This window comes from Drosophila ananassae, chromosome 3R (genome assembly GCF_017639315.1).
Source record: "Drosophila ananassae strain 14024-0371.13 chromosome 3R, ASM1763931v2, whole genome shotgun sequence".
Lineage (NCBI taxonomy): Eukaryota > Metazoa > Arthropoda > Insecta > Diptera > Drosophilidae > Drosophila > Drosophila ananassae.
Window position 1 is genome coordinate 20,439,490 of NC_057930.1, and position 25,586 is coordinate 20,465,075.

Genomic DNA, 25,586 nt, shown 5'->3' on the forward strand with positions numbered 1-25,586 from the left:
TTACATTTGTTATGTTTTTTATGCACTTGCCTTTTTTGAAAGTCCTTAATATACTGCTTAAAGGTATCAAGTTTTATATTTATCAAATACTATATTTAGTACTTTGATGAAAGAAATCTGTTCAAGATACTCTTACCTAAATTGTATTATATAAATAGTCATAAAATACCTTGATATTTAGTTTTTCTCAAAACATAACTCATCTATTGTTAAAGAAAACATTTTGTAGGTCATATTTATGTCATCGAACATCGGCAGGAAGCAGGCGCCAAATATCCATCGTCATTCGACCTAACCCAACGTGAAAAGTGCAAAAACTATGCTCTTAAACTCTGACACAAATACAGGTCCTTTGAATGTATCTATGTATCTCCCATTTTATTTGTATCTGTATCTGAGCGTGTTTGGAGCAGGCCTAAAGGCAAAGGCTAACCCAAGGAAGCGACCAAGTTGAGCATGATACTATTAATAGAGTCGTTGCCGAAGTGAACTTGTGAACTTATTTCTGGCCCATTTGGTTGCCAGGCAGCTCGGCAAATTAACAACCCGTTCACCCATTCACCCAGTGGCCCAGAGGCGCGAAATTCAGTCGGCTGGCGAGGCTTGGAGCGAGCGCTTCCGCCATGCAGACGCGTCCCAGTAGTGAGCCGCATGGCAGCAAGGTGCACGAGCAGGCGGGAGGCAGGGGGCAGGTGCCCAAGTGCGCCAGTGCCACGCTTGCCAAGAAACCAGCCACGCCTCCGGCGGCACCACCGCCCACACCGGCCAGCAGAGGAGCTGCTCCGCTCACAGTTCCACTGATCGAGCTTACTCCCACCCAGGGCGAGACTCCTGTGAAGATAGCGCCGCCGGAGAAGGAGGCTCCTGTCCATATAACACTGCCAGAAAACAAGGAGAACCTGCCCACAAAGCCACCGCCGACAGCAAAGACTACGCCATTGGGCGCTCCTACCAACTATGTAGCCCGACGCACCTGGATCACCACCGACCGGATGAACGAGCTGCGCCGGAAGGCCCAGGAGGCGGCCAAGCAAAACAAGATTTTCACAATCCGTGGCTGCTTCAATTCGGTCCGGAACGCTCTGCTGGCGCGCGGATGGGTGGAGAAGCTGGACGTGCACCGGAAGGTGATGCCAGCGGGCCAGATGACCTACGAGGATCTCACCCAGAGGCTGCCCAAGCGGAAAGCCGGAGAAACCCGACGTCAGTATGTACAGAAATGCGAACGCAACATCATGTCGCGTTTCCTGGAGCACATGCCAGTGGATTTTCTGTGGACAAACCGGAAGGAGAAGTGCGACTACATAGATCAGGCCAAAAATCCCGGGATGACCATAAACAAGTTCCACCGCGCCCCATTCACCTCCAAAGAGGGATTGTGCAATCAGCTGCGCGACTTTCATTGGTTCTTCGAGGAAGGAACTGCCGAAATGTACTTCCCGCGCTGCTACAATGTGTGGAGTCCGGAGGAGCTGGGCGAGTTCATCGACAACTTCAAGTTGACGGCCTGTGTGGCCTTCCTGCGGGCCATGCTCTGCAAATACCACAAGCAGGGCATCGATTCCGTGTTCTCCGCCGGCGGTAAGATACCTTACTCCGCGATAGACTTTGCCTACAAGCGCCTGGTGGAGTACCTGGACAGCTGCCAGCACAATGACATCGACTTTGAAGACCCGCCTAAGATTTGGGAGCACGACTGGGACGCCTTTCTCTTCCAGCACCAGCTCCTGGTCAACGAGGATGGACGGGTGCAGCACGACGGCCAGCGGCTGGATCCAATGGTGAAGAGCTGCCTCTCCCTGATCGATAAAATGAAGATCCACTGGCCCCAGTACAGCCTGGACGGATACCAGAATCTGTGGATAGTCAAACCGGCTAACAAGTGCCGTGGACGAGGCATCCTTCTCATGGACAATCTGAAGAAAATTCTGGGTGTCGTCAATCCGTCAATAGCTTCAAAAAGTCGCTACGTTGTTCAGAAGTACATAGGTGAGTAGAATCATTTTATAATTTTAAAAAAACACAAAGTTTTTGGTTATTTAGTTGCGAAAAGTATTTTAAAAAGAGGACTTCCCTTATTTTAAATTTTCCCTCAAAGTTAAACAATTTTCAATCGATTCCGGATAAGGCATCTTGAGTGCAGGCCCAGAAAAGTACACAGTACTTGGCAAGTAAACGAAATAAACAAAAACACGGAAACTAGGTCGTAAATCAGGCCGGTGCCAAAGTTGTGGTACTATGTAGCTCCTTCTCAAAGTTGTAGGCTCCCTGTTTTTCGGGGGAACTGGAAACGTCAGTTGTGGTGCTTACATGCACGCACGTATATCCTGGCAGAGTCTTTGCCTTTGATCCCATGCCTACGGAGAGAGTGCATAAATATTTGGCCTAAAAACGCAATCATTGCTTTTGGGTTGGTGCTACTGTGACTGTCGTAGTCGTGCTCGTTTTCTGGCAGCAATCATAATTTGTTTTACGGTTTCTGTCTGCCCCGATGTTGGCCCCCGATGCAACAGGTTGGCCGGGGACCGTAGCAGGACTATTGATTTTAATTTCAGCCTGAAAATCCGTTTTATGAGGCAGTCCCCAGTTTGTCAATATGGAAATGTAATTGCAAATGAACTCATATGGAGGCAATAACGTCGAAAGCAGTTTTTATTAAATTTCCGATTCCAATATGTGCACACGTGTCCTTTTTTGGGCCGAAGCCCATTTGATTTATGGGCGGGCCTTTTCGTATTTTCAGTAAAGTGGCTTATGCAGTTATGAAAAAGTAGTCCAGATTGAAAATGATGAGAAAATCTAATAAAGGAGTACACGTGATGTTGTTTATTCGGGTAAAGCAACAGGTGTATGTAAAATTGATTGTTCGTTTAACCTAAAAAGCCTTTAAGGGCCATTTAGTTTGTCAATATGCACATGTACTTTTCATTGAGTTCGTATAAAGTCAATTAGAGCGATAGCATTTTAATTAAATTTCTGGTTCTACTGTGGCTTTTTTTGGTTGCTTAAAAAAACAGTTTTTTTTTTTGGTAAAAGGTGGATTAAATTATAATTAAAACTAACCAGCACGACATGGCATTCAAAGATAATGCTTTTTGCTTTTCTTTCTTTTTTAAGTGATGCCTCTAATTATTAAAATTATTGACAGTTGCCCACATAAACAAAAGGACAATACTTTAACTTTAAAGTTTATAATTGGATTTTAAAGTAATATGCCTTTTGATATGCCTTTTCAGAACGTCCGTTGATCCTTTTCCAAACAAAGTTCGACATACGTCAGTGGTTCCTTATTACCAATACACAGGTGAGTTAATTAAAACCTATCCAAAAAGAAACCTTAATGCTTATCTTACTTTCCACAGCCCTTGGTAGTTTGGTTCTATAGGGAGAGCTATCTGCGCTTTAGCTCCCAGGAGTACAGCTTGAGCAACCACCACGAATCAGTGCATCTGACCAACTATGCGATCCAGAAGAAGTATACCAACGGAAAGCGGGACAAGCGGCTTCCCAGTGAGAATATGTGGGACTGCTACTCCTTCCAGGCGTACCTGCGCCAGATCGGAAAGCACAACATGTGGCTGGAGCGGATCTTCCCCGGAATGCGCAAAGCCATCGTGGGTTGCATGTTGGCCTCCCAGGAGAACATGGACCGGCGACCCAACACGTTCGAGCTATTTGGCGCCGACTTCATGATCTGTGAGAATTTCTATCCGTGGCTGATCGAGATCAATTCCAGTCCGGATCTGGGGGCCACGACGAGTGTGACGGCACGCATGTGCCCCCAGTGCCTGGAGGACGTGGTCAAGGGTTAGTTTTCCTAAAAATATATATAATTTAAAGCTCACTGATGATATTTTTTATGTCAGTTGTTATTGATCGGCGTACGGATCCCAAAGCGGACATGGGAAACTTTGAACTGGCTTACCGCCAGGTGGTTCCACCTACACCCGCCTACATGGGCCTCAACCTGTACGTGAAGGGCAAGCAGATGATCCAGAAGGTGAACCACAGCAGTGGACATGGCCACCACCATTATTATTACCAGCAGCAGCGCAGGGAACGCTCCCTGGCCACGAGCAGCGTATATCGGCAGCGATCGGCCATTCTGCATCCGGCGACCAGCATGTCTCGGATACACCGGGCCATGCCCACGTTCAACGCCACCGAATACATGGAGAAGTACATGGTGGAGCCTCTGAGTAGCAGTCGCAGCAGCCTCAGCAGTCAGCAGCAATCCACGCAGCAACTGCAGCCGCATCAGGCACAGCTTCAAAAGTCCCCGTCTATGGCCACCGGCTCCGCCTGTCCCTATTTGCTGAAGCAGGCTGGTCGCTCCATCACCCAGTTGCTTAGTGCCTCTCATAAACGGAATACGGCGGGATCAGTTCCCGGTGAGCCAATCCCTAGTACGGCACTGCCACCCAAGCGACAACGTAGCTGCGGACCCCGGCTCACCTCCACGAATCCTGTAGAGAGCAGCGAAAAGAAGTTCAAGATTCTTATAAAGAACTACACAGCCGGCGGAAATGAGTCTATCCAGGATTCGCGACCGGAGGCAGCAACGGCTCCGGTCATAAGTGAAAGGAAGTGGCGCAGTCTCCGCAATATCACAGCCACGACAGCCGTCTCCACAAGCTCCACCACACGCTGTAAAGGACTCCCCCTGCCGGCACCAGGACTACCTACTCGGCGGTTCGTTCGCACAAAGTCTGAGATGGAGAGCACGGCCAGCATGCACGCCATAGGCAGGACCTTCGGCAGGAAGTCAAATGGACCCCGTCTGCCTATCAGCATCTCTGTGCAGGCCCTGCATCGGGGAGAACCCATCGTGGCGGCCCTGAAGCAGGCCACCAGTGAGCTGCAGCTCTCCCAGGCTGAAATGATGAGTCCCCGTACGGCACTTGCGAACAAACTAAACAGTTCAACGCTGACAGTTCCAACACCCCCTCTTCCGGTTGGGTAACAACGCGATTTTCTTGATTGTAATCTTTTAAGAGTTTTCATAATATTCTTGCTTCTTTTTTCCAGTGACATTTTTAATTTTATTTCAATTAAATATTTTATCTACTGTTACCCCACGTTTTTCTAATCAAATCAATGTAATATTCTAATAATGTTTCAATTGAAATGCCAGGAAAGGCTTTTAAAATGCAGTTACATAGTTACATAAATAAATGTTAATTACCGAACTAAAAAATGTACAATATTATAAAATGTAATCGTGGTTCTTAGCTAAGCATATGTTGAAAAAAAAACGACAAACATAAAAAAATAATATCGAATTTTATTGCTACATTTATATTTTGTGGTATAACATCGTGAGATGGAGGGTGTCCCAATATCCGAAAGCAGCATGTGGTCATGTGTGGGCAGAATATGAAGTCTCTCGGATTGTTCTAACATTATAACCCCAAAATATAAATATTTTTTGTTCAATAAATTTAAAGAAAGCTTTATATGCATATTCTTGGTTTCTGCTGCCCTTTTAAAGATGCATTCTTGAAGACTTAGTAGCCAAAAATAACGCATCATTAAATCGCTTATTCTACAAATAATTTATTTAGTAATTACTTATTTCAGTTATAATATATATTTCTTACTTGTTATAGGTCGTCATGGCAGTTTTTAAACAGAATTCACGATTCGGATAAAGCTTTTATTTCTTGAAAATATTTTGTTCATACTTGGGGGTGTGATTATGGTTATTACTTAGTGGAATTTTAAAAGTGTTCACTAATACAGTTTCGAGGAATATAATTAATGTAAGGTCCCATCTTAAATATATTTACCATATGCCTTCAAATTTTTATTTTGGTGCGGTATATTGTAGTGCAAGATTTTCGCGAGTTGTTGGATTTAGGATAGTTTTGGGTGACACGTTATGAGAGGAAGGTTGTACTGAGGGCGCACTTGAACTCGCCTTCGAATCAACTTTCTGTAAAATATATTTTTTATTTAATGCGAGATTAGATATGATTTTAGAAAATCAAACAGATTAAGAAACAGGCGCCGTACCTTTTTCCTGGCGGACTTGATGGGTATGCCCTTAATGGGTTTTATCTGCGGTTCCTTGGCTTTATCCAGTTTCCTGCTGTTGGAGGTCTTTACGTTGTTTAATATTTTGCGCAGAAGCCGTGTCCGCGGGCTGTTCCTCATCTTTGGCAGATTTTCGAACAGGGTCATTTGTGTGCCGTTAAGCTCCAGCGGCTTTCCGTCCGACCCCTTGTTTATGCTGTAGTTGACCTCAAAGACCCGTTCAAAGAGTCCGGTGCCAGCAGAAGAGTTCTTGGGCAGATCCACTACCACCCGAATACAGTCCTTCAGAGCCATGGGACAGATCCTGGCTGTGATCTCCGTCGAGGGTGACAGATCCGGAGTTGAGTTAATCTCAATCAGAATGGGGTTGTAATGCTCGTCCACCATAAAATCGCACCCATACAGTTCGAATGCGTTCTGCACCAACTCCGTCTCGTCAATACTGGCCATCACCACCGCCACCAGGTTTTGCTTGAATCCGTTGTAGATCTTTGTCCACGTGCCGTCCGGGGCACCCACATGGTGGAGATGGCTCTTGAACTGGTCCAGGGACCACATGTTGTGCTTTGGAAGCCGTGTATCGCGGTTTTGCTTGTTCTTGTAACGCTTCTGAACCGAGTTGTTGGTCAAATGGATCGACTCCCGCAGATCGTCCATGGTGAACTCCTGGGAGCTGAAGCGCAGGTAGCAATCGCGGTACATCCAGATGCTCACCTTCGTTTCCGTAATTGTCAGCAGCATGTACTGCCGGATGTCGAATTTGGTGCGGTAAACGAGGAGGGGTCGCTCTAGAAGATGGGACTGGTATGGTGGCTATAATATTATATGAAACTACCCACCTATGTACTTCTGGACAATGTACTTCTTATTCTGATTGTTTGATGTCCACTGCAGGATATCGTCCAGGGAGCTGCGGATCACAATACCAATACCTCGCGACTGGTAGCCAGGCTTTAAGATCCAAAGGTTGCGGCTGCCATCCCAGCGGTAGTCCGGGCGTAGCGATTCAATCTGGTCGAGGTAGATACCCGCAAGTCGAGCGTACTCGGCCATCACCTTCTCGCTGATCTTGAACTTGGCGTTGGATTTGAGCACATCGGTGGACTGGACCATGAACGTCTGATTCTCGACAATTTCGGCGGGAGTGGGCGGTTTGATGCGAGCATCGTCCAGGGAGTAATGCTCCGCCTGGCGTACCATCTTTTTCACCTTGGCCAGGGCAAAATCAATGGTAGTGCTAGATATAGTTCCCGTGTCGCTGATCATTTCCGACGGGTGATGTTCCTTCACGTACAGTAGCAAGGAGCGTGCCTGGGTCTGCTGGTAATCCTCGATGAAGGCCATGCGCTCCTCGAGATTGTTTCCGCCAAGACGGTAGAATCGCGGATAACTCATCCCGCAGACACCGTCCTCACGGTACCATCGCTCTTGTTCGGCACATCCAACTAAGCCCACCTTGGTCGAGAAGTCTAAGAACTGGCTGCGGCGCACACGATTCCTGAAAGGACGCACCTCAGCGCAAAGGTCGCGCTGACCCTTACCCTGCCAGATGAAAAAGGCCGGGAAATGATTGATCATCTTGGAGATAACCACCGCCTCGTAGTCGTTGCCTCGCCGGGCATGCTCCAGCAGCGCATCTTCCGACATGTTCTGCAACTTGGCGTGCCGAGCCGCTGGCAGTTTCTCCAGCCAACCGCGCCGCATCAATGCCCGCCTCACCGTGTGATAGTTCCCGTATACGGTGAAGATTCGTCGATTTCGGTAAGCGTCGATCACCCGTGTCCGGTAAACGTTGCGCATCTGACGCTTGTGGGCATCCGGCGCCATCGGCGAGCTGGTCGTCGGAGGCCGGGCCGTCAAGCTGGACGAACGGGCCCGGGCCAGCAGGTTGCCGATGCTTTCCGGTCGATACTGACCGCTGCTGAAACCGCCATGCATAGGAATGTTGGAGCTGGTTATTGTCCCAGAGCCCAAAGGTCCTGTGCCGTGGGCGTAGTTATGGGCATAGCTGGTCCCACTTCCATTATTGGTGGTCAAGGGCTTTGGCACGGAGCACTGCTTGCAGAGCTGCACTAGTTCAGCATCAAGATTGTGAATAAGTGATTGGATCTTGGAGACAGGATTATAGTACCGGTTGCGGTTTCCAGGTCCGGAAAATCCGCCCGGCGCGCTCTGTGTCATACTGCTGGCTACTGCTCCTCCTTCTCCGCCTCCAAGGTCGATAGAGTTTCCTTCGGTCTTTCCTTTTTCCGTTTCTATGTACGTTAGCTTAGGCTTGGGAGTAGGTGCGGCCGTGGTCCGTTGCGTTCGCGCAATGGTGACCTTCCTCAGCGGCCTCCCTCCCTTCTGTGTCCGGTGGGTGTTGGGTGGGTGGCTCGGCTACTCGCCAAAACTGCCGATTGCTCTTCCAATTAACGTGAAATTTTGAAGCAGAAGCCAAACAGTTTCTAACAGTATTGCATGTACTAACGAAAAATCTTTATAGATTTATAAAACATTTCTTTGTATAGACAATAAAATTTAAGACCAAAAAAGAGAAAACCTTGACGAAACGAGTGTGAAATTAACTAGAATTAACTGTTGAAAATAAACTCAGAGCTTGCTGAAACATCAAACAGAAATAAGTAATGCGAGAAAAATATATCAAACACTTTCAGAAATTTAAAATTACAATGGCGACTTTAATGAAATCTTGTAAATTTTGGAGAAAAAAAAATAAGCCACGAAATTCATTTTGTAACATAACAATGTTTGTAGTACATAATTCTTTACACTAAATCGAAAAAAAGTTCTTCAATGATTTTTACATCATTAACAATTAAGTGAATGATACAAAAAACAAAAGAAGGGTAACTTTCGAAGATAGGTCTGAGGATCCAAGAGTTAGTTTCAGCAAAGATATTGACAGGGGGTCATTGTTCCTCCATCCATGCTCCATCCACCAGAAAATTTGATAAAAAATCTGAAAAATACTTCGTTCTTAGATTTTGATGCAGATTTAAAGAGAATCGGTATACAAATCATTTAAGGTATTCCGCTCAAGAATCGGATGATTATTGGCAAAGATATAGCCATCGCAGGGGGCCATATTGTGCCTTCATGCAGTTTTCAACATTTTGAAGGGGATCCCCTAAAAAATTTGATGAAAAATCTGAAAAATAATTCGTTCTTAGATTTTGATGCAGATTTAAAGAAAATCGGTATACAAATCATTTAAGGTATTCCTCTCAAGAATCGGATGATTATTGGCAAAGATATAGCCATCGCAGGGGGCCATATTGTGCCTCCATGCAGTTTTCAACATTTTGAAGGGTATCCCCCAGAAAATTTGATGAAAAATCTGAAAAATAATTCGTTCTTAGATTTTTTATGTAGATTTAAAGAGACTCAGTATAAAAATCATTTAAGGTATTCCGCTCAAGAATCGGATGATTATTGGCAAAGATATAGCCATCGCAGGGGGCCATATTGTGCCTCCATGCAGTTTTCAACATTTTGAAGGGGATCCCCTAGAATATTTTATAAAAATTTAAATAAATAATTTAAAAAAAAATGTAAAATGTAAAAAGCTTTTTCGCTCATAGTATTTTTTTATGTATGTAAAATACTAAGCCAGTTAGTTTATTTTATCACCTGGTCACATTTGGTTTGAAAATTTCTCAGCAAGAAAATAAACGGGCCAGAACATCAAGGCAAAACAAAAACGGAAGCAACGCCTCGCTCCTATCAATTTTCCTCTTTTTGATACGCGTACGAATGTATTGTAGGCATTATAATTCAATTTCCGTCGACGCTTTTTTCAAGATTCTTTCTCTTAGGACATAGCCGCCTGAGGAATATGTTCCAGGGCTGAGGAAACTGCCCACATTAGAGGAAAAATCGATTTTTTTATACAACAGCTTGCTATCAGTCGTTGTTGGTTCTCAAAGTTGATTTAAGGAGGAGTCTATTGGAAGGCCGCAACTATGAATCTGGACTTTGGGAAAGTGTGCAGCAAGCACATCGCTGTCTACGAGGCCTACTACAAACAGGTATGACATAGAGATTCCCCTTCAAGAGATAAACACTCCACCCATAATTTGTAACTTTTTCAGATTGATCCGAAGGCTACCGGTGCTATTGAAGCTATGACAGCTGCCAAGTTCTTGAAGAAATCCGGTCTCAGCGACGTGGTACTGAGCCGCATATGGGATCTCTCAGACCCGAACGGCAAGGGCTTCCTGGATAAGCCAGGATTCTTTGTGGCTCTTAAGTTAGTGTCGCTATCGCAGGCGGGTCAAGTGGCCAACATGAACAACATCTATGTGGATACTGCCAACCCACCGAAAGTGGTGAGTACACTGCAATTTGCAGTACTTGTAGTGGAATTAAACATAACTTTCTCGTCCAGGGTGAAATTCCAAAGACGATGCCATCGCGCATTCAAACTGTTCCACCGCCCAGCGGCGGAGTGACGGACAGAGACTGGACCATCGAGGTTATCGATCGCTTAAAATATGAACAGCTTTTTGAGTCCCTCAACCCGAACAATGGCATGTTGCCCGGCAACAAAGTTAAGGGTGTACTAATGGACTCCAAACTACCGATGAATATCCTTGGCGCCATCTGGGACCTGGCCGATCAGGACAAGGACGGTAACCTGGACAAACACGAGTTTATCGTGGCCATGCACCTTGTTTACCAAACACTGCAGAAGCGTACCATTCCCAGTGTTCTTCCACCAGAGCTTCGAAAGCCAGGTGCTGCTGCGGGTCATCCGCCTAAGCCTCCCCTTCCTGCTTCTCTGCCGCGTGCTGCCAGTGGCGAGGGATTCGGGGATGGTGGCTTTGTGGCCAACTTTCCGAAAGACATTGCGCCGCCGGCGGCAATTCCTCCTATGCCAGTGGCTGTGCCACCTATGACACGCATTCCGCCGGTGGGAGCCGTTAGCTCCATGCCACTTATCCAAACGGATCCTCTAGTACCTATTGGGGCACCGCCCTCGGTAAGGGCCAACGCTGATTGGGTGGTAACTCCCGCTGAGCTCAAAAGGTTCGAGGAAATCTTTCAACAATCGGACCTTGACAAGGATGGTTTAGTGTCCGGCCTGGAAGTTAAGGATATATTTATTAAGTCGGGTATTCCTCAACGCAGCCTGGCGGATATCTGGTAAGATAAATATTGAATTTTGAAACACTTTATTGCAATGATTTTCTCTTTTTGAAATCAGGGCCCTCTGCGACACCAATCAGTCCGGAAAGCTGACCGTAGAACAGTTTGCTCTGGCAATGTGGTTCGTCGAACGCAAGCAGCGCGGCGTAGATCCGCCCCATGTACTCACTGCCAATATGGTGCCGCCATCGATGCGATCGATTGTCTCTGGCGTGGATTTGCAGCATCAGGAGGTGAAGCCGACTTACTCTAATCCAGAGCTGGAGATGATATCCAACGAGATCGAAGAGTTGGCCCGAGAACGGCGAGCCCTCGAGACGGAAATTGCTCAAAAAGAAGCGGACGTGCGTATTAAAAACGGAGAAGTACGCAGTCTGCAGGTATGTCTTTTTATTTCAAATATAACACAAAATGTTAATAAAATTGTATATTCCAGAGCGAACTGGACACCTTGGCGGCCACGCTAAAGCAGCTGGAGAACCAGCGCGGGGAAGCTCAGAAGCGGCTGGACGACCTACAAGCTCAAGTAGTTATCTGTTGCCTACAAATCCTCTGGGTGCTTTCGTTTATTTTTTATTGTTTGCTGCCCTGGGTTATCTGTTTAATTTTATTTTTTAAAGTTCGAATTTGGTTTCCCTTTTCTTTTAACATATGATCAACAAACTTCTGATAACAATTGGCTAAAAATTGGCTATACATAACTGGTGAATGCACTTACACTTACAATAACTTAAGGTTACACGCAACACGGCCGTGCTGGCCAGTGTATGTCTTGAGATAACGTGCATTAATGAACAGGTTCGTTTCAGTTCTCCAAATTTTTCGTTTGTGTGCGCTTTGTTGAGTTTTAAAAGTACTTGTGTATCTAAATGTTTGAAAACCACCAAAGTTTATCGATTTATTTACATAAAAAATTATTATTTTGCAGGTGAATAAAATTCGCGATCAATGCCAAAAGCAGGAAGAGACCATTAACGAGCAAGAAGGCGAACTAAATGCTAAGAGATCTGAACTTCAGAAGCTAAAGGATGAAGAAACATCTCTGCAAAAAGAGTACGACTCGAACAACCGTGAGCTGTCAAAGTTGACAAAGCACCTGCAAAACACCCAATTACAGATTAGCTCGGTAGACTTCAGCCACTCAGATATGTTAGTTCGAGTCTTATTCTCCCACATTTTCAGGTCCGTTCGATGGTCACTCTGCTGATGGAGACTCAGCGCCAGATGACTGATGCTTTGCTTATTTGCCGAGCCGCTATGGACAACAAGAACGCTGATCTTGTTTCCGAATACCAACTGAAAATCGAACCAGACTTTGACGAGGCTCGCAAGGTAATGGCGAAGGAAGTGGAAATGCCCAAAGATGACCCCTTCGACGAGAACAGTAGTGGAGTGGCCAACCAGGCCAACAACGGCTTTTTCAACGATCCCTTCTCTGGCCAGAATGCCAGCAAACCGGCTATCTCCACTGGCTTCGATGACAGCTTCAGTGCGAGCTCAGGATTCGAGACAGGATTTGATGCCTTTGGCCAGAGTGCTGGATTGGGGCAACCCCAGAAGCAAGATCCCTTCGGCTCGGACGCGTTTGCCGCCAAGAACGCTGTAACACCAGAAGTCTGTTTATTTATTTTCTCAATCGTGGAGGAGGTCTATTTTTAATTCGATGTAAACTATTTATTGTTAGGTTGGAAAAGACGATTTCGGTAGCGATCCGTTTGCCGCTCTACATGCACCCACCGGGCAGGGTCAGGTCCTCAGTCCCAACACGGCAAAATCGGGTCCGCCACCCCGGCCGGAGTCTCCTAGTCCAGCATTGCCGCCAAAGAAGTCAAAGCTGCCTCCCCCAAGACCAGCCCCACCACGAGCAGCACAGGTACATATTTAACTTCAAGAGATGACATTCTGAATGAAAATGTAACTAACTATCATGTCTGACAGCCCGCAACCGGTTTTGGAGGCAGCGGAGGATTCGCCGACTTTGAAGAGTTCGACAATAAGGTTGGTACCCAGCAACACCAATTCACTGTACGGTGGGACCGGTGGTAATGCATGCACCCCGCACCCGCACCCGTTTGCTCCTTGTGTATAGCTAACCAATTTGGCAGCATGTATATTTTGTTTAATATTTACTTATTAACTTAATATGGCAGCGTATATAATTTGTTTATTATTTACTTCTTATCACTAACGTTTTAAAAGTTTTTCTAGAAATAAATCACCATTTTTTGATTTGTAGATTTTTATTTTAGTTTATAGTTTGTGAGTTTTGTTGATTACTTTTTGGTTTGGTCTCTTGTAGTGGAAAGTCTGTATTGTCGTTGCTTTTCCCCCATCTGGTGCTCGAAACTAACTATCTTGTTCTTTCATCTCTGGACTTTAATCTATTTCCAGTGAACGTCTTAAGATACCCATTCTCATACATATGATATAACCAGTACTAACACATACTCGATAACTGAACGACGACGTATAGCAGCATAATAACTATAACGAATAAATAATTTGGATAAACCAACTATATGAAGCTTAATGTCAGAAATAACATAAATTCTCAGTCACCTTAAATGAATCGTCGTATATAGGCTGCGCTATTATCGTTCATGCCTATAAAAACCCAATTCACTTATCAATTCTATTAAAAGTTAGTCAACAAAATTGAATTTCGTGTTATGAATGTAGTAAAAATATATGTGCAATAAATGAATTTACCATTATTATTAACTACTTTCGGTTAGCATCTTTAATTTGGATGGTTTTTTCGGAATTTGAACAGAAAAGTGCGCTAAAATATATATCAGGATGTTAGTAGTCTTTATTTTTTACAAGAATATCAATATCGAGTTGACGATCAGGGATTCAGTGAAAAATAATTGCTCCATAGGGAGGGATATCGAATTATGGAACTCCAATTCAGTTTCCTCCACCAGACATTTGAGAAGACATTATTCGTTTCAATTCTAAAATCAATGTATTTGTTGTGAATTATTAAATAAATTTACAGAAAAAACTTTAAGGAAAGTCCAGGATTAACTTAACCGATTTAACAAATAATATAATTAACTATAATATGAAAAATAAAAAATATGAAAATAACAACAGATATCATACATACACTCTACGTAAACCGAACATTTTGAGTCGTTGTCCTGAAGAAATACGGGAACTCGAACAATTCTTTATATTTTAGAGTCTATTCTGACTCTTGCAATCCTTATTTAAACGCATTTGTTAAATATTATCTGTTTTTAAGTTACTCCCTTTGTTGTTTCGATTGTTATTTATTGATTCCGATTATCAGTTTTCTTAATTTGATTGAGTTTTATTTTAATTCTATTCTCCCACCGTATGACGCTCCCCACACAGCTCCAAACAGCGCCACCGTCTCATCAACCGCCGCTACCGCTGCTCGACAACTTCTCGCTGTTCGATGATCCCGGCCAGAAACAGACGCGCAGCCAAGTGCGTAGCGGATCAAGTCCCGCGCCGGACAAATCCACAGGGCAATCTCAACTTTCGATAGCATCCCTATCTTCAGCCATGTCAGCAGCACCAACCTCTGTATTCGGATCATCTTCAACATTGACATCGGATGCAAAGGAAGTCTCGTCGAATAGCAAAGAAGTCACTAGCAGCATTGTTTCCAAGCATTTTTCACATTCCACTACACCGATCCAGAAGGAAACATTCATGGTAGATGACTTTTCGGCAGCCTTTGGAGCGTTTGAAACGCAGAATGAACCACCACCCAGCAATATTACTGGGCCGACCGACTTCAAGGACGATCCCTTTAAGGACTATCGCTACGAGGATCCGTTCAGCATCAAGGATCCTTTTGCCGACGATGATGAAGAAGGGGAGTCCCAGAAAGACATCGGACTGGGTCAGAAAAAAAACTTTGCCGAGGATTTTAGTTCAGACGGTGAGTAAAGAGTCTTTGAGTATTTGAAGTGTTTGTATTTTAAAGATTCTTTTATATTGCAGATGACCTTGTTGCCGGGTCTAAGACCTATGATAGTAACCAAAAAAATAACAACCCGAGTAAACTTCAGGCGGCCACCTCACTCATCAATGATCAGCTTAATCAATTTGACGCGTTCAACTTGAACTCTAGTCCACTGCCCCGGCCGAGCTCGACTTCCTCTAAATCCGAATCAAATCCAATCCACAAGACATCACAATCGGCGGTGGACAAGTTCGCCGATTTTGATGACTTTGAAGCTTTGGCCGGCACAGAAAATGGAGCAAGCACTAAACCATCGACCACAACCATTAAAAACACAGGACCAAATGATTCATTCTTCGATGCATTTAATGCAAATTTCGGGGAGAACTTGAGCTCCACAACGGTGACGAATGCGAATGTTAAAAAGCCTGACGACCAGAAAGCCAAGGACTTCGATGACAGCAATGACAATTGGTTTAAAGATAGCTTGGCGACGAGCCACTCCATCCAATTGGGCAATCAGGACTTCGCCAAGTTTGAAGAATTCGGAGAGCATAATTTCTCTAGTGATTTCGCCAACACGTCGCTGGGGAGCAGCATGAACGAGAAGCAAAATAAAGTTAAAGAGATCAACTCGAATGGCTCAGCTAAGGAGAAATTTGCGGCAGACTACTCCAAACCGGAGAGCTTCGACGCAGATCTCGCGCAGGCGCTCAAGAGAAGCATGCTGGAGAACTAAATCTTAATCTAAGTGTTTATGTTACCGTTATAAAGTGTATAATTAAAGGCGATTTACATTTATTCTTTTGCGGTCTTAAGGATCCCCTCTACGGGTCCGCACAGACAATTCCAACTGGTATTAAAACCTTACTCATAAGTATCTACAAATTCGTAATCACATACTCGTAAACCCTAAGAAAGTATGATTTAACCTGTTCCAAAACCAAATAAATATTTGAATAAAACAAGAGTACAATTTGTTTTTCTTTTGGCTTTTTAGGATTTTGTAAATCTCTGAACTTTGCTTGCCTACTTCCTCCTCAGGGAGCAGTTCCCGCTTGAAGTGAGTTGAATTTTGACGAATTTCTCCAAGAGGACTTCTTTGAGAACCGCCCATCCTGCACTAGATTACTGAAGCCCTACTGGCCCTCATCTCCCTAGTGCCAAATCTGGACACAATAAACCAGCAACTATACTTAAGTTTTAAACATTATCTTTCACCCTTAATAAAAAAACAGCCTTTTACTAATTAAAATGTTGTATGATACGAATCTTTATTGTTTCTTGAACGAATAGCTGCTTAATAAATACAGTTTATATATGATGTTTATAATATATATATATTTTTTAATAATCAATATTTTTGTAGTTAAATAAAAGTTATTAAAAAAGAATTAAAACTGGGACCTTCGCCAAACCATGAACTTAAATTTTCAATTCAAGCTTTATAATTACAAGGGTAAGTGCGTTCGATTAAAAAAATACATTACAGGAGTTAAATAGGGTGTCCTTGTTGTATTTTTGTTATGTGAATAAATAAAAAAAATCTATACTTCACTCAGGTTTCTATCATTTTAGGCTTAATGATCTACGTTCGTTATCAAATATAGGTTGTGTTTCTGTACGAGTTGTCTATATATAAGCATATTGGCTATATACAATTAAGTAAGATGTTTGGGCTGCTAAAACAAATATCGCTTAGTCAAGACTACATTTAAAAGAAATAGGAGAATAGTTATTGCCGTTAACCAAATTTCAACAAAAAGCGTATAGATCGTTCTTTCTATAAGCATTTTGAAATCTCTTAACGAGCAAAGGGTCTTTAAAAAAAAAAAAGTTATTGTCGCCCTTTGGAGTCCGTTTGACGGGGTCTACGGGGCGGTTCTAAATTTTAAGTGTACATAGTCCAAATTGGAGCCTCTACTTCTGCTACTCCTCCAGTGTAGTCGCAACTATCAGTAGCTATTGTTAGAGCTAACGTAGGAGGAGGACGTCGACGATGTGGGCGCGAATGCGGACGAGGACTAGGAATTGCTGGCTGCTGGCTTATCCATGCTTGCCATGATGGATCCCAGCAAATCGACAGGAGTGCTATTTGAAGTTTTCGAAACTGTTACTCGATTTCCTGTGGTCCCTGCGATAATGATCTTGTGAGATGGCAGACTGAAGGTTTTGTAGGTGGGTTTTAGCGGAGATACTGCTGTGGTGGCTACAGAGGTGACAGTAACGCTGCTGCTCCTAGCGGCTGACGGTGGTAGTGGTGGGGGCGGAGGTGGCGGTGGCGGTGCAACGACCATTGACGGCGGCAATGGGGGTAAAGGTGGCACAATGGACAATCGGCTCATTGGTTTCAAAGAAGCGGGGAGAACCACCTTTACAATTTGAGGAGTGGGCAACGGAGGCGGTGGAGCTACCACCAGAGGTTGAGGCGGCTGTTGGGGAAGAGGCAGAGGTGCAGAACTCGTATCTGATATGGACTTGCTGGGAAGTTCCACGTCCATTTCTACAATCTCCTCTTCGTACACCTCGCATACTTCCTCCTCGTGATCCACCACCAACTGCGGAGGCGGTGTGCTCTCCACAACCAATTCGTTAGCCACATCCTCGACGGGATCTGGTGGCGGCAAAGGTGCTTCGGTTAAAGCTAGACTCGAGGTATTAATATCACTTTTGCTATCTGATACGATCTTCACTTCGATCTTGATCTCGGGTTGTTTTTGGTTCAGGCGATCGATAAAAGGGGTCTGAGGCACAAGTGGCGGCGGCAATCCCGGCATAATAGGTAGGGCAGCAACACTTATTGGAGCAGGAGGAGCAGGTGCTGCGGCTGAGGCTGAGGCAATAGCAGGTACATCGTTCGTTAGCCGGGAGATTTTTGCAGGCGAAGGCGAACTGAGTGAGCAGGACTTGGCTGAAGGTAAGTGCTTCTTAGGCGTGCTATCGCTCTTTTTGTCCGTCTGCTTATCCTTATATTGTTCTCTTTCCTTGATCTTTTCCTTTTCCTTCTCCTTATCTTTATCCTTTGACTTTGACTTCTCCTTTTCCTTTTCCTTCTCCTTTTCTTTATCCTTCTCCCTTGACTTGTCCTTACTCTTTTTGGGCTTCTCTTTTTGATGATTTTCCTGCACAGCTGCCTTGGTCAGCTTGTACTTGTGCTCCAACACCATCTTGCGCATATCTATCTTGGAGTCATCCTTGCTGTTCTTTTTCTTGGGTATGCTAGCACCACCTTCGCTACTGTTGCTCTCCTGGCTCTGATTATTAGACTGCCCCGGCGAAATACTGCCCCTAGAGGGCTGCTCATCCATGCTGCTTTCGCTGGAACGCCGTTCCTTGCCATCGAGATCAATCAACATCTTCTTGACCTTGCCGTCGTGAGCTCGTTTCGATGGAGTTTTCTTGCCACATTCGTCATGTCCCACTGGATTGGGGAGGATTGTTTGCTTCTCTTTATAGTGCGGTGTCTCTGCCAGTACTGGGTTATTCTTTTCGTTGATGACCTCCTGGTCGGGATAATACTGTCGAAGGCGCAAGTGCCAGGCTGCAAAGAAGTTAATTTAAGTCTCTAAGCAAAAATCTAATTAATCTAATTTAAATCACTTACCTATACTTGTCACTGCCGTCACGGTTCGGAACTGGTGGATAATGTTACGAGGAAGAAAGTAAATGTCATTATCGCAGAGCTGAATGCGGGCATAGCGGACGCCTTCGCGGCGAAGTTGGTTGAGCTTGGCGTCCTCAATCCACTGGACGCACTGCGAGATCGGAGGTTCGTGCAGGTCCAGCTGCAGCATCTCAACCATGGTATTGAAGTCCTGAGCGGCGAATGCGACCACGTCTTTTGTGATGCGATTTTGTGAGTAACTCTGTCCGCAGTGGACGGCCTTAAGGATGCCTGTAAGACAAAGCAGGATTAATAATTTGTATTAAGCTTAGTGGAAGCCCCGTAAGCTCACCAACTGCAGCGGTAGTGATGCGCTCGTGTCCATGACCCACGTGATCTGCATGCGCCTTGGTGCGGTCCTCGATCATAGTTTCTCGTGCTTCTGATAAACGGGGAAGGTATTGGAGATTCCGTAGCTCATTGATGCGGGTTCTAATTAGAGTTTAAGAAATATAAAATTGTATTCCTATTTTAAATTAATTTTCATGTAGAAACCTTTACCTTTGCCTCTTAAGCGGAGTTTTGCTGTTAAGCTCGGCGGTTGGCACCAACTGCTCGCCAGCTCGAATCCATAAAATGGGTCCATCGTTGGATTGCCGCGGATCTGTTTGAAGTATTGACTTGCAAGCCCAAGGCATTGTCTAAAAAACACAAAAAATGGAAAGAATATTAATTAAAAGCAAATAATATTTGCGATTTATCTATTATACCTTTCGTAAAAAGGGATTCATTTCGATGCGCCCCAAAAGATCAGGGAAATAGCCGCCTACTTCCTCGTGGACCTTGCCTACCAAGCTGATTTGATGCAATGGTCCATATCGAAACGTGCCTTGGCAGTAATTCCGAACAACCTAAAAGGAAATTAAAGGATTATTATAATGTAACCATAAGGACACTCTTTTTCCTTACTTGCTCGTTATACTGCGCCATTGTGCATGTCTCAATGTCCGAGTTGCGCCCCAGGACACCTGCCTTCACAGTCAGCGTGGAGTAATTTTCAGCCATATGCTCGAGAAGATCGGGCAGACATCGGGCGGCGTCGTGCACGATGCCCATCACGTGGTGGGCGTAGCCCTGCTCGTCTTCTGCAAAGCAAACCTCGAAAAACTCATCCACCAGCTCGTCCATCTCTTCCGGCGTCAAGGCGTCTATCTCGTGCTGGTACATATGCACGATGGAAGCGCCTCCATTCGGATACTGCTCCACCTGAAAGTAGCTGCCGTACTTGAGGTTTTCAAGGCCAGCCGGTGGCGGCCTATTGGGCTTCGGCGGCAAGCTCTGAATCATTTGCCAGGGTCCGGGGATGGGTGCGGGCTGAATGCATTGCACGCCTACAGATGATCGCCGGATCTTCGAGCGCTTGTAGCATCTGGAACAGTCGCGCGATGATGATGACGAGTGGCGCGACGAGGAGGACGATGAAGAGGATGAGGAACTCTTGTGATGGTTGGTGAAGGACGACGATGTGTAGGATTTTCGGTTACTGGAGGAATAATTGTTCGCCGTGGAGTTGGATCCCGAACAGGTTTTTGGTGCTGGCGAGGGCATCAGCTTCGAGCTTGAGTTCTTGTCCCCAAAGTTCAGCTGCCTAGTCACCTCTTCACGAGTTTTCCCCTTTGCCTCGCCGTTTTCCAAAGATGCCGATGGCTCTGAAGGTCCGGGTTCCTTTTTGATTTCTGCTTCAGTTTTTATGTATTTGGTAAGTGATATTGATTTATCTGCTTCTGTTTCTCCGGGTTGTGTTTGGAGACCATTCCCCTCTTCAATTTTGATATTCTGCTCCAGTGCTTCCTTCCCGGTTTGTGGCGGAGCCGGATCCAGCTTGGGTTCCTTGGTTTTTGGGCAGCTGTTCTGACTGCCTCGGCTGCTTTCAGAGCTTCGACGACGGTGCGAGTGCGACGATGAACTGAAAGACGAGGAGGACACCTGCAAACAGAGAACATGGTAGCATACTTCATGTAGGATTTGTGTATATTTATGAAAGGTTTTTGTTTATAGTTTTGGTTGCTTTCTTAAAAAAAGTAAGCCCCTCTCGAAGCCTTTTTTGTTTATGAATGAAACCATTAGGTAAGCATAAACTCCATGGGATATCTTACCTTTTCTCGATCTCGTTGTCGCTCCCGCTCCCGCTCTCTCTCCTTTTCCCGATCCCTATCGCTGCGATGATACTTGTCCTTTTTGCGGGAGGAACTGGATTTGTAGTCGCCTTCCTTAGAGGTCTTGAAGCTACTTTCGCGGTTCCTATCGCGGTCACGGTCCCGGTCTCTGTCCCGATCTCTTTCACGCTCCCGCTCCCGCTCCCGATCCCAATCCTTGCTGCTGCTCCCAACGCTGCCAAAGTTGCTGCTGTGACGACTGCCGTTCTTATCTTCATCTCTCTCGCGCTCCTTATCTTTTTTCTTTTTCTTGTGATTGCGTTCCTCTGTGAAAATACATTGGTTGGCATCGGATTTGTTTTATTCAAAATTCTATTTACTTTACCTGTCTTTTCGCCCATGCTTGTTTTTGATTCCGCTTCTACTGCTACTGCCGCTGCTGCTGTTATTTTTTCCTCTTCTACAATGTCATCTTTTGTTTTTTTTGCAATTGCAGTCCCTCCGATTTCCATTGTTGTTGTTTTAGGTGCATTCCCATTGCTTGACTGCAGTTGCTGGTTCTGTGTGTGTGAACTGTTGTTGGGCTTGGGGGCCTCTGTGACTGTAGTTGTTGTTTCTAGTGCTGCAGTGGCATTTCCGCGGGCATCTGCGTTGTTGTCTTCCCCCACCACCGACGCCTCATTACCCTTTGATTCGGCATCTTTATCGGGCGTCCTTAGTTCCACAGCCATTGCCCCGTCTACTCCTACTTCCTTGGTAGAATTTTCCTGCGACTCCTTGCCCGAATACGCCCCGCCGGCAGCCAATTCTACATTATTTTCTCTTTCTCCTCGTTGGATTTCCATGTGTATGTGTGTGGGTGTTGGTGCGTCTGCTTGATTATCGATCAGCCTACGTGACTTTTTGCACACCGTTCGTCAAATGCTCCGCCTAGCAATTTGGTTGCCTTCCCGATGACCGTAATACGCGGTTAGTCATCTGGAGTTCCTTAGATTCTCTTATTGCGCTACCGAAAATTCGCAATTTGCGCTTTTTTGTTCTAGCAAATAATACTTACGGTGTTGCCAGATGTCTTGACCACAAAGTTTCATCCCTAACACAACCATCGATAAATTTATAATTTTTTGAACAAAATCATTATCGACAGATTGACCGTTTTTCCAAAATCAAACAATTGAAAATTTAAAGTCCGTCAAAATAAAGTTAGTTAGCGTCAAAGACGTGGATGAAATTATAAAAAAAAGTATCTTTTTATCGCTCATTGTGAAATTTCTGAAAGGGGAAATAAATCATTTGTCTTAGTCGGTCTATCAATTTGGAACCAGTTGAAGAACCACTTTGTTGACTAGTTCCGATTAAGGAATTCGCGCCTCTCTTATCAAAATAGATTATTGGGGATGTAAATTCGTTTTCATAAAATAGTAAGGTATTTTTATAAATTTCTTAAAAACATACTCGGAAAAAAGCTCTATTGGCTCCTTCACTGGGAAATATGGTTCAACCTTTGATAATTTTACAAAATGAACACAAATTGTTGATTTTTTCATTAAGGGAAGTTTTTGAAATCAATGCAAAATGAATCTCGACAAAGCTATTTTTAATTTAAGGATTAGTTAAGGAGCCTGTTTAAGGAAAGTGCAAACAACTTAGTATTAATTTATCAATAATTTTACATTTTAATCAATAAAATGTGGTAATATAATAGTGAAATAATTCAAAAACAAAATATTTTCTCCACCTTCCGTCATTAATACAAATCTAGTAAAGAGAATGCTGCATAAAATCGGTATTTAACCAGTCCAAGGCCACAAAAATATGACTAAAGGTGCGGAGTCACAGAACGCTCTACAGCTTCGAACGCAGCTCTTCAATCCTTCCCTGAGCTGATCGTTGAAGATCCATTAGTTTCATAGCAAAGCCCATGTTGCCTTGGATCTTGATCTTTCCCTGGAAGAAGGCCTTTTGGGGCGGCAGCTTGCCAGTGAGCAGTTCGAAGACATCATCATCGCTAATGATGAAGGTAACATCACATTTTTCTAATAATTGAAAAACATTAGACTTTAAACATGGCGAAACCTTATTTGAAAGAGCTTACGGGTTCCATTAAAGATGATCTTTCCCTTGCCTTGCTTTGCATCAATTACCCAATATCCGGTCTGACCATTGGGGCCGTTGTTCACCTTAAAGCCGTAAATGGCACGCACCTTCTCAATAAGATTTTCCTTGTCCTCCTGCATTGCCTGCTCCAATAGCTTCAAGAGCGGTGCTACCTTAAAGCCCTCCTCACTGGTGGCAGCCTTGCCGGCAGCCGTCAGATTACGCACCACATTGTTAGCAGCGGGGAAACCCAGACGATACAACGCCACTACGACAGCTCCGCCCAAGCCAAGGTTGTGTTGCAGCGCCAACTGGGCGTTGGGGACCTGACGCTTCTCAGCCAAACCTCGTAGCTGCCAACAGAGCTCGGCACACTGAGCTAGACCAGTGGCTCCCAGGGGATGTCCCTTCGAGATGAGACCTCCACTGGGGTTCACCACAAACTTTCCACCGTAGGTGTTGTCTCCTCGATCAATAAAAGCGCCGGCCTGACCCTCTCCGCACAAGCCAAGAGCCTCGTAGGTAACAAGCTCATTCGCGGAGAAGCAATCGTGCAGCTCCACCACCTGTACATCCTGAGGCTTGTAGCCACTCTTGGCAAACAGGCGTTGGCTAGCCAGGCGGGTCATATCGTAGCCTGCAATTTTCATCAGACTCTTGTCGGCAAAAGTTGATTCCGGGTCACTGGCCATCTCCATGCCCACGATCTCCACAGCTTGTTTCTCCAGCCCGTGGCGGCGGACGAATGCCTCGGAGGCCAGGATGGCTGCTCCGGATCCATCAGAGGTGGGACAGCACTGAAGCTTAGTCAGAACGCCTTCTACCACTTGGGGTGACTTCATAATCTGCTCCAGGGTATACTCATCCCGGAATTGCGAGTAGCTAAATTTTGGAAGGCCAAATAGTAAATAGAGGTGATTATACCTAGTTCGAGGAAATACTTACGGATTGTTGACGGAGTGCTTGTGGTTCTTCCATGCAATCTTTCCAAAGTGCTCTGGTTTGGTTCCGTATTTTTTCATGTGCTCCTTGCCAGCGTTGCCAAAGATCTGGGCAGCCATTGGTCCAGCTCCGATCTCAGTCAGTTCGCTCATCTCGGAGATGTGACGCTCCATGGGGTTGGCACGGTCAAAGTACTTTTGAACAAAAGAGGCTAAAGGTCAAGAGATTATAGTTAGAAGAGAAGAAACTCACCTTTGAGGAGAGGGATCCTCGTTCCATTTTTTCGAAGCCCAATGCCAGGACGCAGTCCGAGTTTCCGCTCTCGATAATCTGCTTGGCCAGGTAGAGAGCACTCGATCCAGTGGAGCAGTTGTTGTTCACGTTGTAAACGGGGATACCGGTCATGCCCACTTCGTAAATAGCTCGCTGACCGCAGGTGGAGTCTCCGTAGACATAGCCAGCCACAGCCTGCTGCACTTCCTCGAACTTGATTCCCGCATCACTCAAAGCTTTGGTGATGGCTTCCTTGGCAAAGTCCGGGTAGCAAACGTCAGCTCTGCGGCCGGGCTTCTCGAACTAAAGAATACAAGTTTTGAATAATAATTATAGCGTTAACAGTTCGCATTTTAATGAAAGGCCAAAGGTAAATAGATGAATGTAAATGTAGTTTTTATTAGCCTAAGCTGGCAATAAATAAGTGTGCATATTAAAAATAAAATTATAATCTCCCCACTTCGAGGGCCAAAGTAGCTCCGCTGATAAGCCGACCGAGTTGGATGGATGTGGAGCCACTTGCTCGAAAACATTGGATTAGGGGGCGAAGTGCATCATAGGCCAAAGTCCGAGGCGATAATGGTTTAATGGCGCAACTTCTTGAAGTTTAATTGACTTCGGCTTGCAAAACTTGTTTTTACAACAGATTTGGCACGACCCTATTTTCTTTCTTTGTGTTGGGCAGCACCTTTTTTCGGTGCTGCGTTACCCACCTTGGTCATGCCCACACCGACAACATAAACCCGGTTCTTGGTCATTTTGCTGCTTAATTGGTAAACTTAGTGAGTACGACAATCACTTTGAAATTGCACCTAGTGCTCAGACAAACAGGAAAATTAAAACAGACGCAAAATAGGGTTGCTGCTGTTTGAAAATAATTTCCCAACCAGTGTTGGGAAGATTTTACGGTTATTCCAAAAGGAGGGCGCCCATCCCTAATTCAAATATTTTAAAATGGGACCAAAATTCGATCGAAATGAATATGGATAAATGTTTAGAACAGCAGATCAAATAAAAATAAACACACATTTCATATAAAAAGTAGAAACATAACTTGGCGAAGACGAACAATATTTATTTATATAAATGGGAATATTTATCGAAACCGGAACTAGCCAGCGAACAAGTTCTTCTAACTGGTTTCAACTTAACAGATAGCTTAAGACAGTAACAGCACATTAAAATTTAAACAGAACCAAAACCGGGGGCCAAATTTTTATAAAAGTTAAAATGTAAAATGTAAAGTTTGGGTTTATAATATCCAATTAATATTCTACTTTGCACCGAGACCTATCTGTTTGAGCTTTCTCGGATTTAAATTGTTTTAAATTGTTAAATTGTTAACGCCTGGAGATGTGCCCCAAAAAGGACTCCAATCGCCAAA

The 25,586-nt window shown here is 44.7% G+C and overlaps 5 protein-coding genes across 9 annotated transcripts; 2 read left to right on the top strand and 3 right to left on the bottom strand.

Moving 5' to 3' along the window:
- The first annotated feature begins 593 nt into the window (after positions 1-593).
- LOC6497308 (tubulin glycylase 3A) lies at positions 594-5,011 on the top strand. Its single transcript, XM_001962314.2, has 4 exons — positions 594-1,989; positions 3,237-3,304; positions 3,363-3,807; positions 3,867-5,011. The coding sequence occupies exons 1-4, from the start codon at positions 624-626 to the stop codon at positions 4,961-4,963; spliced, it is 2,976 nt and encodes a 991-aa protein (XP_001962350.1). The 5' UTR covers positions 594-623; the 3' UTR covers positions 4,964-5,011.
- Positions 5,012-5,264: 253 nt separating this feature from the next.
- LOC6498231 (tubulin glycylase 3B) lies at positions 5,265-8,643 on the bottom strand. 3 transcript variants are annotated; one of them, XM_001962313.4, is made up of 5 exons: positions 6,876-8,643; positions 6,016-6,824; positions 5,790-5,935; positions 5,601-5,733; positions 5,265-5,545 (listed from the first exon to the last, which is right to left on the bottom strand). In XM_001962313.4, exons 1-3 carry the CDS (start codon positions 8,215-8,217, stop codon positions 5,807-5,809), a joined length of 2,280 nt encoding a protein of 759 aa, XP_001962349.1. In that variant the 5' UTR covers positions 8,218-8,643; the 3' UTR covers positions 5,265-5,545; positions 5,601-5,733; positions 5,790-5,806. The 3 variants fall into 3 exon arrangements, with proteins under 3 accessions (XP_001962349.1, XP_032307510.1, XP_032307509.1); XM_032451619.2 differs by having other exon boundaries at positions 5,265-5,539; positions 5,601-5,935; XM_032451618.2 differs by having other exon boundaries at positions 5,601-5,935.
- A 1,012-nt stretch (positions 8,644-9,655) lies between these two features.
- LOC6497309 (epidermal growth factor receptor substrate 15-like 1) lies at positions 9,656-16,100 on the top strand. 3 transcript variants are annotated; one of them, XM_001962312.4, is made up of 13 exons: positions 9,656-9,799; positions 9,855-10,067; positions 10,131-10,367; positions 10,427-11,184; positions 11,246-11,567; positions 11,624-11,713; positions 11,923-11,985; positions 12,116-12,313; positions 12,370-12,801; positions 12,872-13,060; positions 13,126-13,185; positions 14,551-15,106; positions 15,169-16,100. In XM_001962312.4, the coding sequence occupies exons 2-13, from the start codon at positions 10,002-10,004 to the stop codon at positions 15,867-15,869; spliced, it is 3,672 nt and encodes a 1,223-aa protein (XP_001962348.1). In that variant the 5' UTR covers positions 9,656-9,799; positions 9,855-10,001; the 3' UTR covers positions 15,870-16,100. The 3 variants fall into 3 exon arrangements, with proteins under 3 accessions (XP_001962348.1, XP_014761634.1, XP_014761635.1); XM_014906148.3 differs by lacking the exon at positions 11,923-11,985; XM_014906149.2 differs by lacking the exons at positions 14,551-15,106; positions 15,169-16,100 and adding an exon at positions 13,579-13,911.
- A 270-nt stretch (positions 16,101-16,370) lies between these two features.
- LOC6498230 lies at positions 16,371-22,015 on the bottom strand. The gene is made up of 8 exons (XM_001962311.4): positions 21,276-22,015; positions 20,891-21,216; positions 19,704-20,720; positions 19,505-19,645; positions 19,296-19,435; positions 19,087-19,226; positions 18,735-19,025; positions 16,371-18,671 (listed from the first exon to the last, which is right to left on the bottom strand). Exons 1-8 carry the CDS (start codon positions 21,733-21,735, stop codon positions 17,155-17,157), a joined length of 4,032 nt encoding a protein of 1,343 aa, XP_001962347.3. The 5' UTR covers positions 21,736-22,015; the 3' UTR covers positions 16,371-17,154.
- A 527-nt stretch (positions 22,016-22,542) lies between these two features.
- On the bottom strand, positions 22,543-25,073 carry LOC6498229 (sterol carrier protein 2). Its single transcript, XM_001962310.4, has 5 exons — positions 24,916-25,073; positions 24,182-24,505; positions 23,933-24,123; positions 22,986-23,869; positions 22,543-22,926 (listed from the first exon to the last, which is right to left on the bottom strand). Exons 1-5 carry the CDS (start codon positions 24,958-24,960, stop codon positions 22,736-22,738), a joined length of 1,635 nt encoding a protein of 544 aa, XP_001962346.1. The 5' UTR covers positions 24,961-25,073; the 3' UTR covers positions 22,543-22,735.
- Positions 25,074-25,586: the final 513 nt, after the last annotated feature.

Coding starts and splice junctions, on each gene's coding strand:
- LOC6497308 (XM_001962314.2), top strand. CDS start 624: ATGCAGACGCGTCCCAGTAGTGAGCCGCATGGCAGCAAGGTGCACGAG. Junction 1,990..3,236: donor CGTTGTTCAGAAGTACATAG/GTGAGTAGAATC, acceptor ATGCCTTTTCAG/AACGTCCGTTGATCCTTTTC. Junction 3,808..3,866: donor CCTGGAGGACGTGGTCAAGG/GTTAGTTTTCCT, acceptor TTTTTATGTCAG/TTGTTATTGATCGGCGTACG.
- LOC6498231 (XM_001962313.4), bottom strand. CDS start 8,217: ATGACACAGAGCGCGCCGGGCGGATTTTCCGGACCTGGAAACCGCAAC. Junction 6,825..6,875: donor CATTGTCCAGAAGTACATAG/GTGGGTAGTTTC, acceptor CCCATCTTCTAG/AGCGACCCCTCCTCGTTTAC. Junction 5,936..6,015: donor TCAAGTCCGCCAGGAAAAAG/GTACGGCGCCTG, acceptor TATATTTTACAG/AAAGTTGATTCGAAGGCGAG.
- LOC6498230 (XM_001962311.4), bottom strand. CDS start 21,735: ATGGAAATCCAACGAGGAGAAAGAGAAAATAATGTAGAATTGGCTGCC. Junction 19,646..19,703: donor TGGCGCAGTATAACGAGCAA/GTAAGGAAAAAG, acceptor ATTTCCTTTTAG/GTTGTTCGGAATTACTGCCA. Junction 19,436..19,504: donor TGAATCCCTTTTTACGAAAG/GTATAATAGATA, acceptor TGTGTTTTTTAG/ACAATGCCTTGGGCTTGCAA.
- LOC6498229 (XM_001962310.4), bottom strand. CDS start 24,960: ATGACCAAGAACCGGGTTTATGTTGTCGGTGTGGGCATGACCAAG. Junction 24,506..24,915: donor TCGGTGTGGGCATGACCAAG/GTGGGTAACGCA, acceptor TGTATTCTTTAG/TTCGAGAAGCCCGGCCGCAG. Junction 22,927..22,985: donor GATCATCTTTAATGGAACCC/GTAAGCTCTTTC, acceptor TTCAATTATTAG/AAAAATGTGATGTTACCTTC.
- LOC6497309 (XM_001962312.4), top strand. CDS start 10,002: ATGAATCTGGACTTTGGGAAAGTGTGCAGCAAGCACATCGCTGTCTAC. Junction 11,714..11,922: donor TGGACGACCTACAAGCTCAA/GTAGTTATCTGT, acceptor CAATAACTTAAG/GTTACACGCAACACGGCCGT. Junction 12,802..12,871: donor AGAACGCTGTAACACCAGAA/GTCTGTTTATTT, acceptor ATTTATTGTTAG/GTTGGAAAAGACGATTTCGG.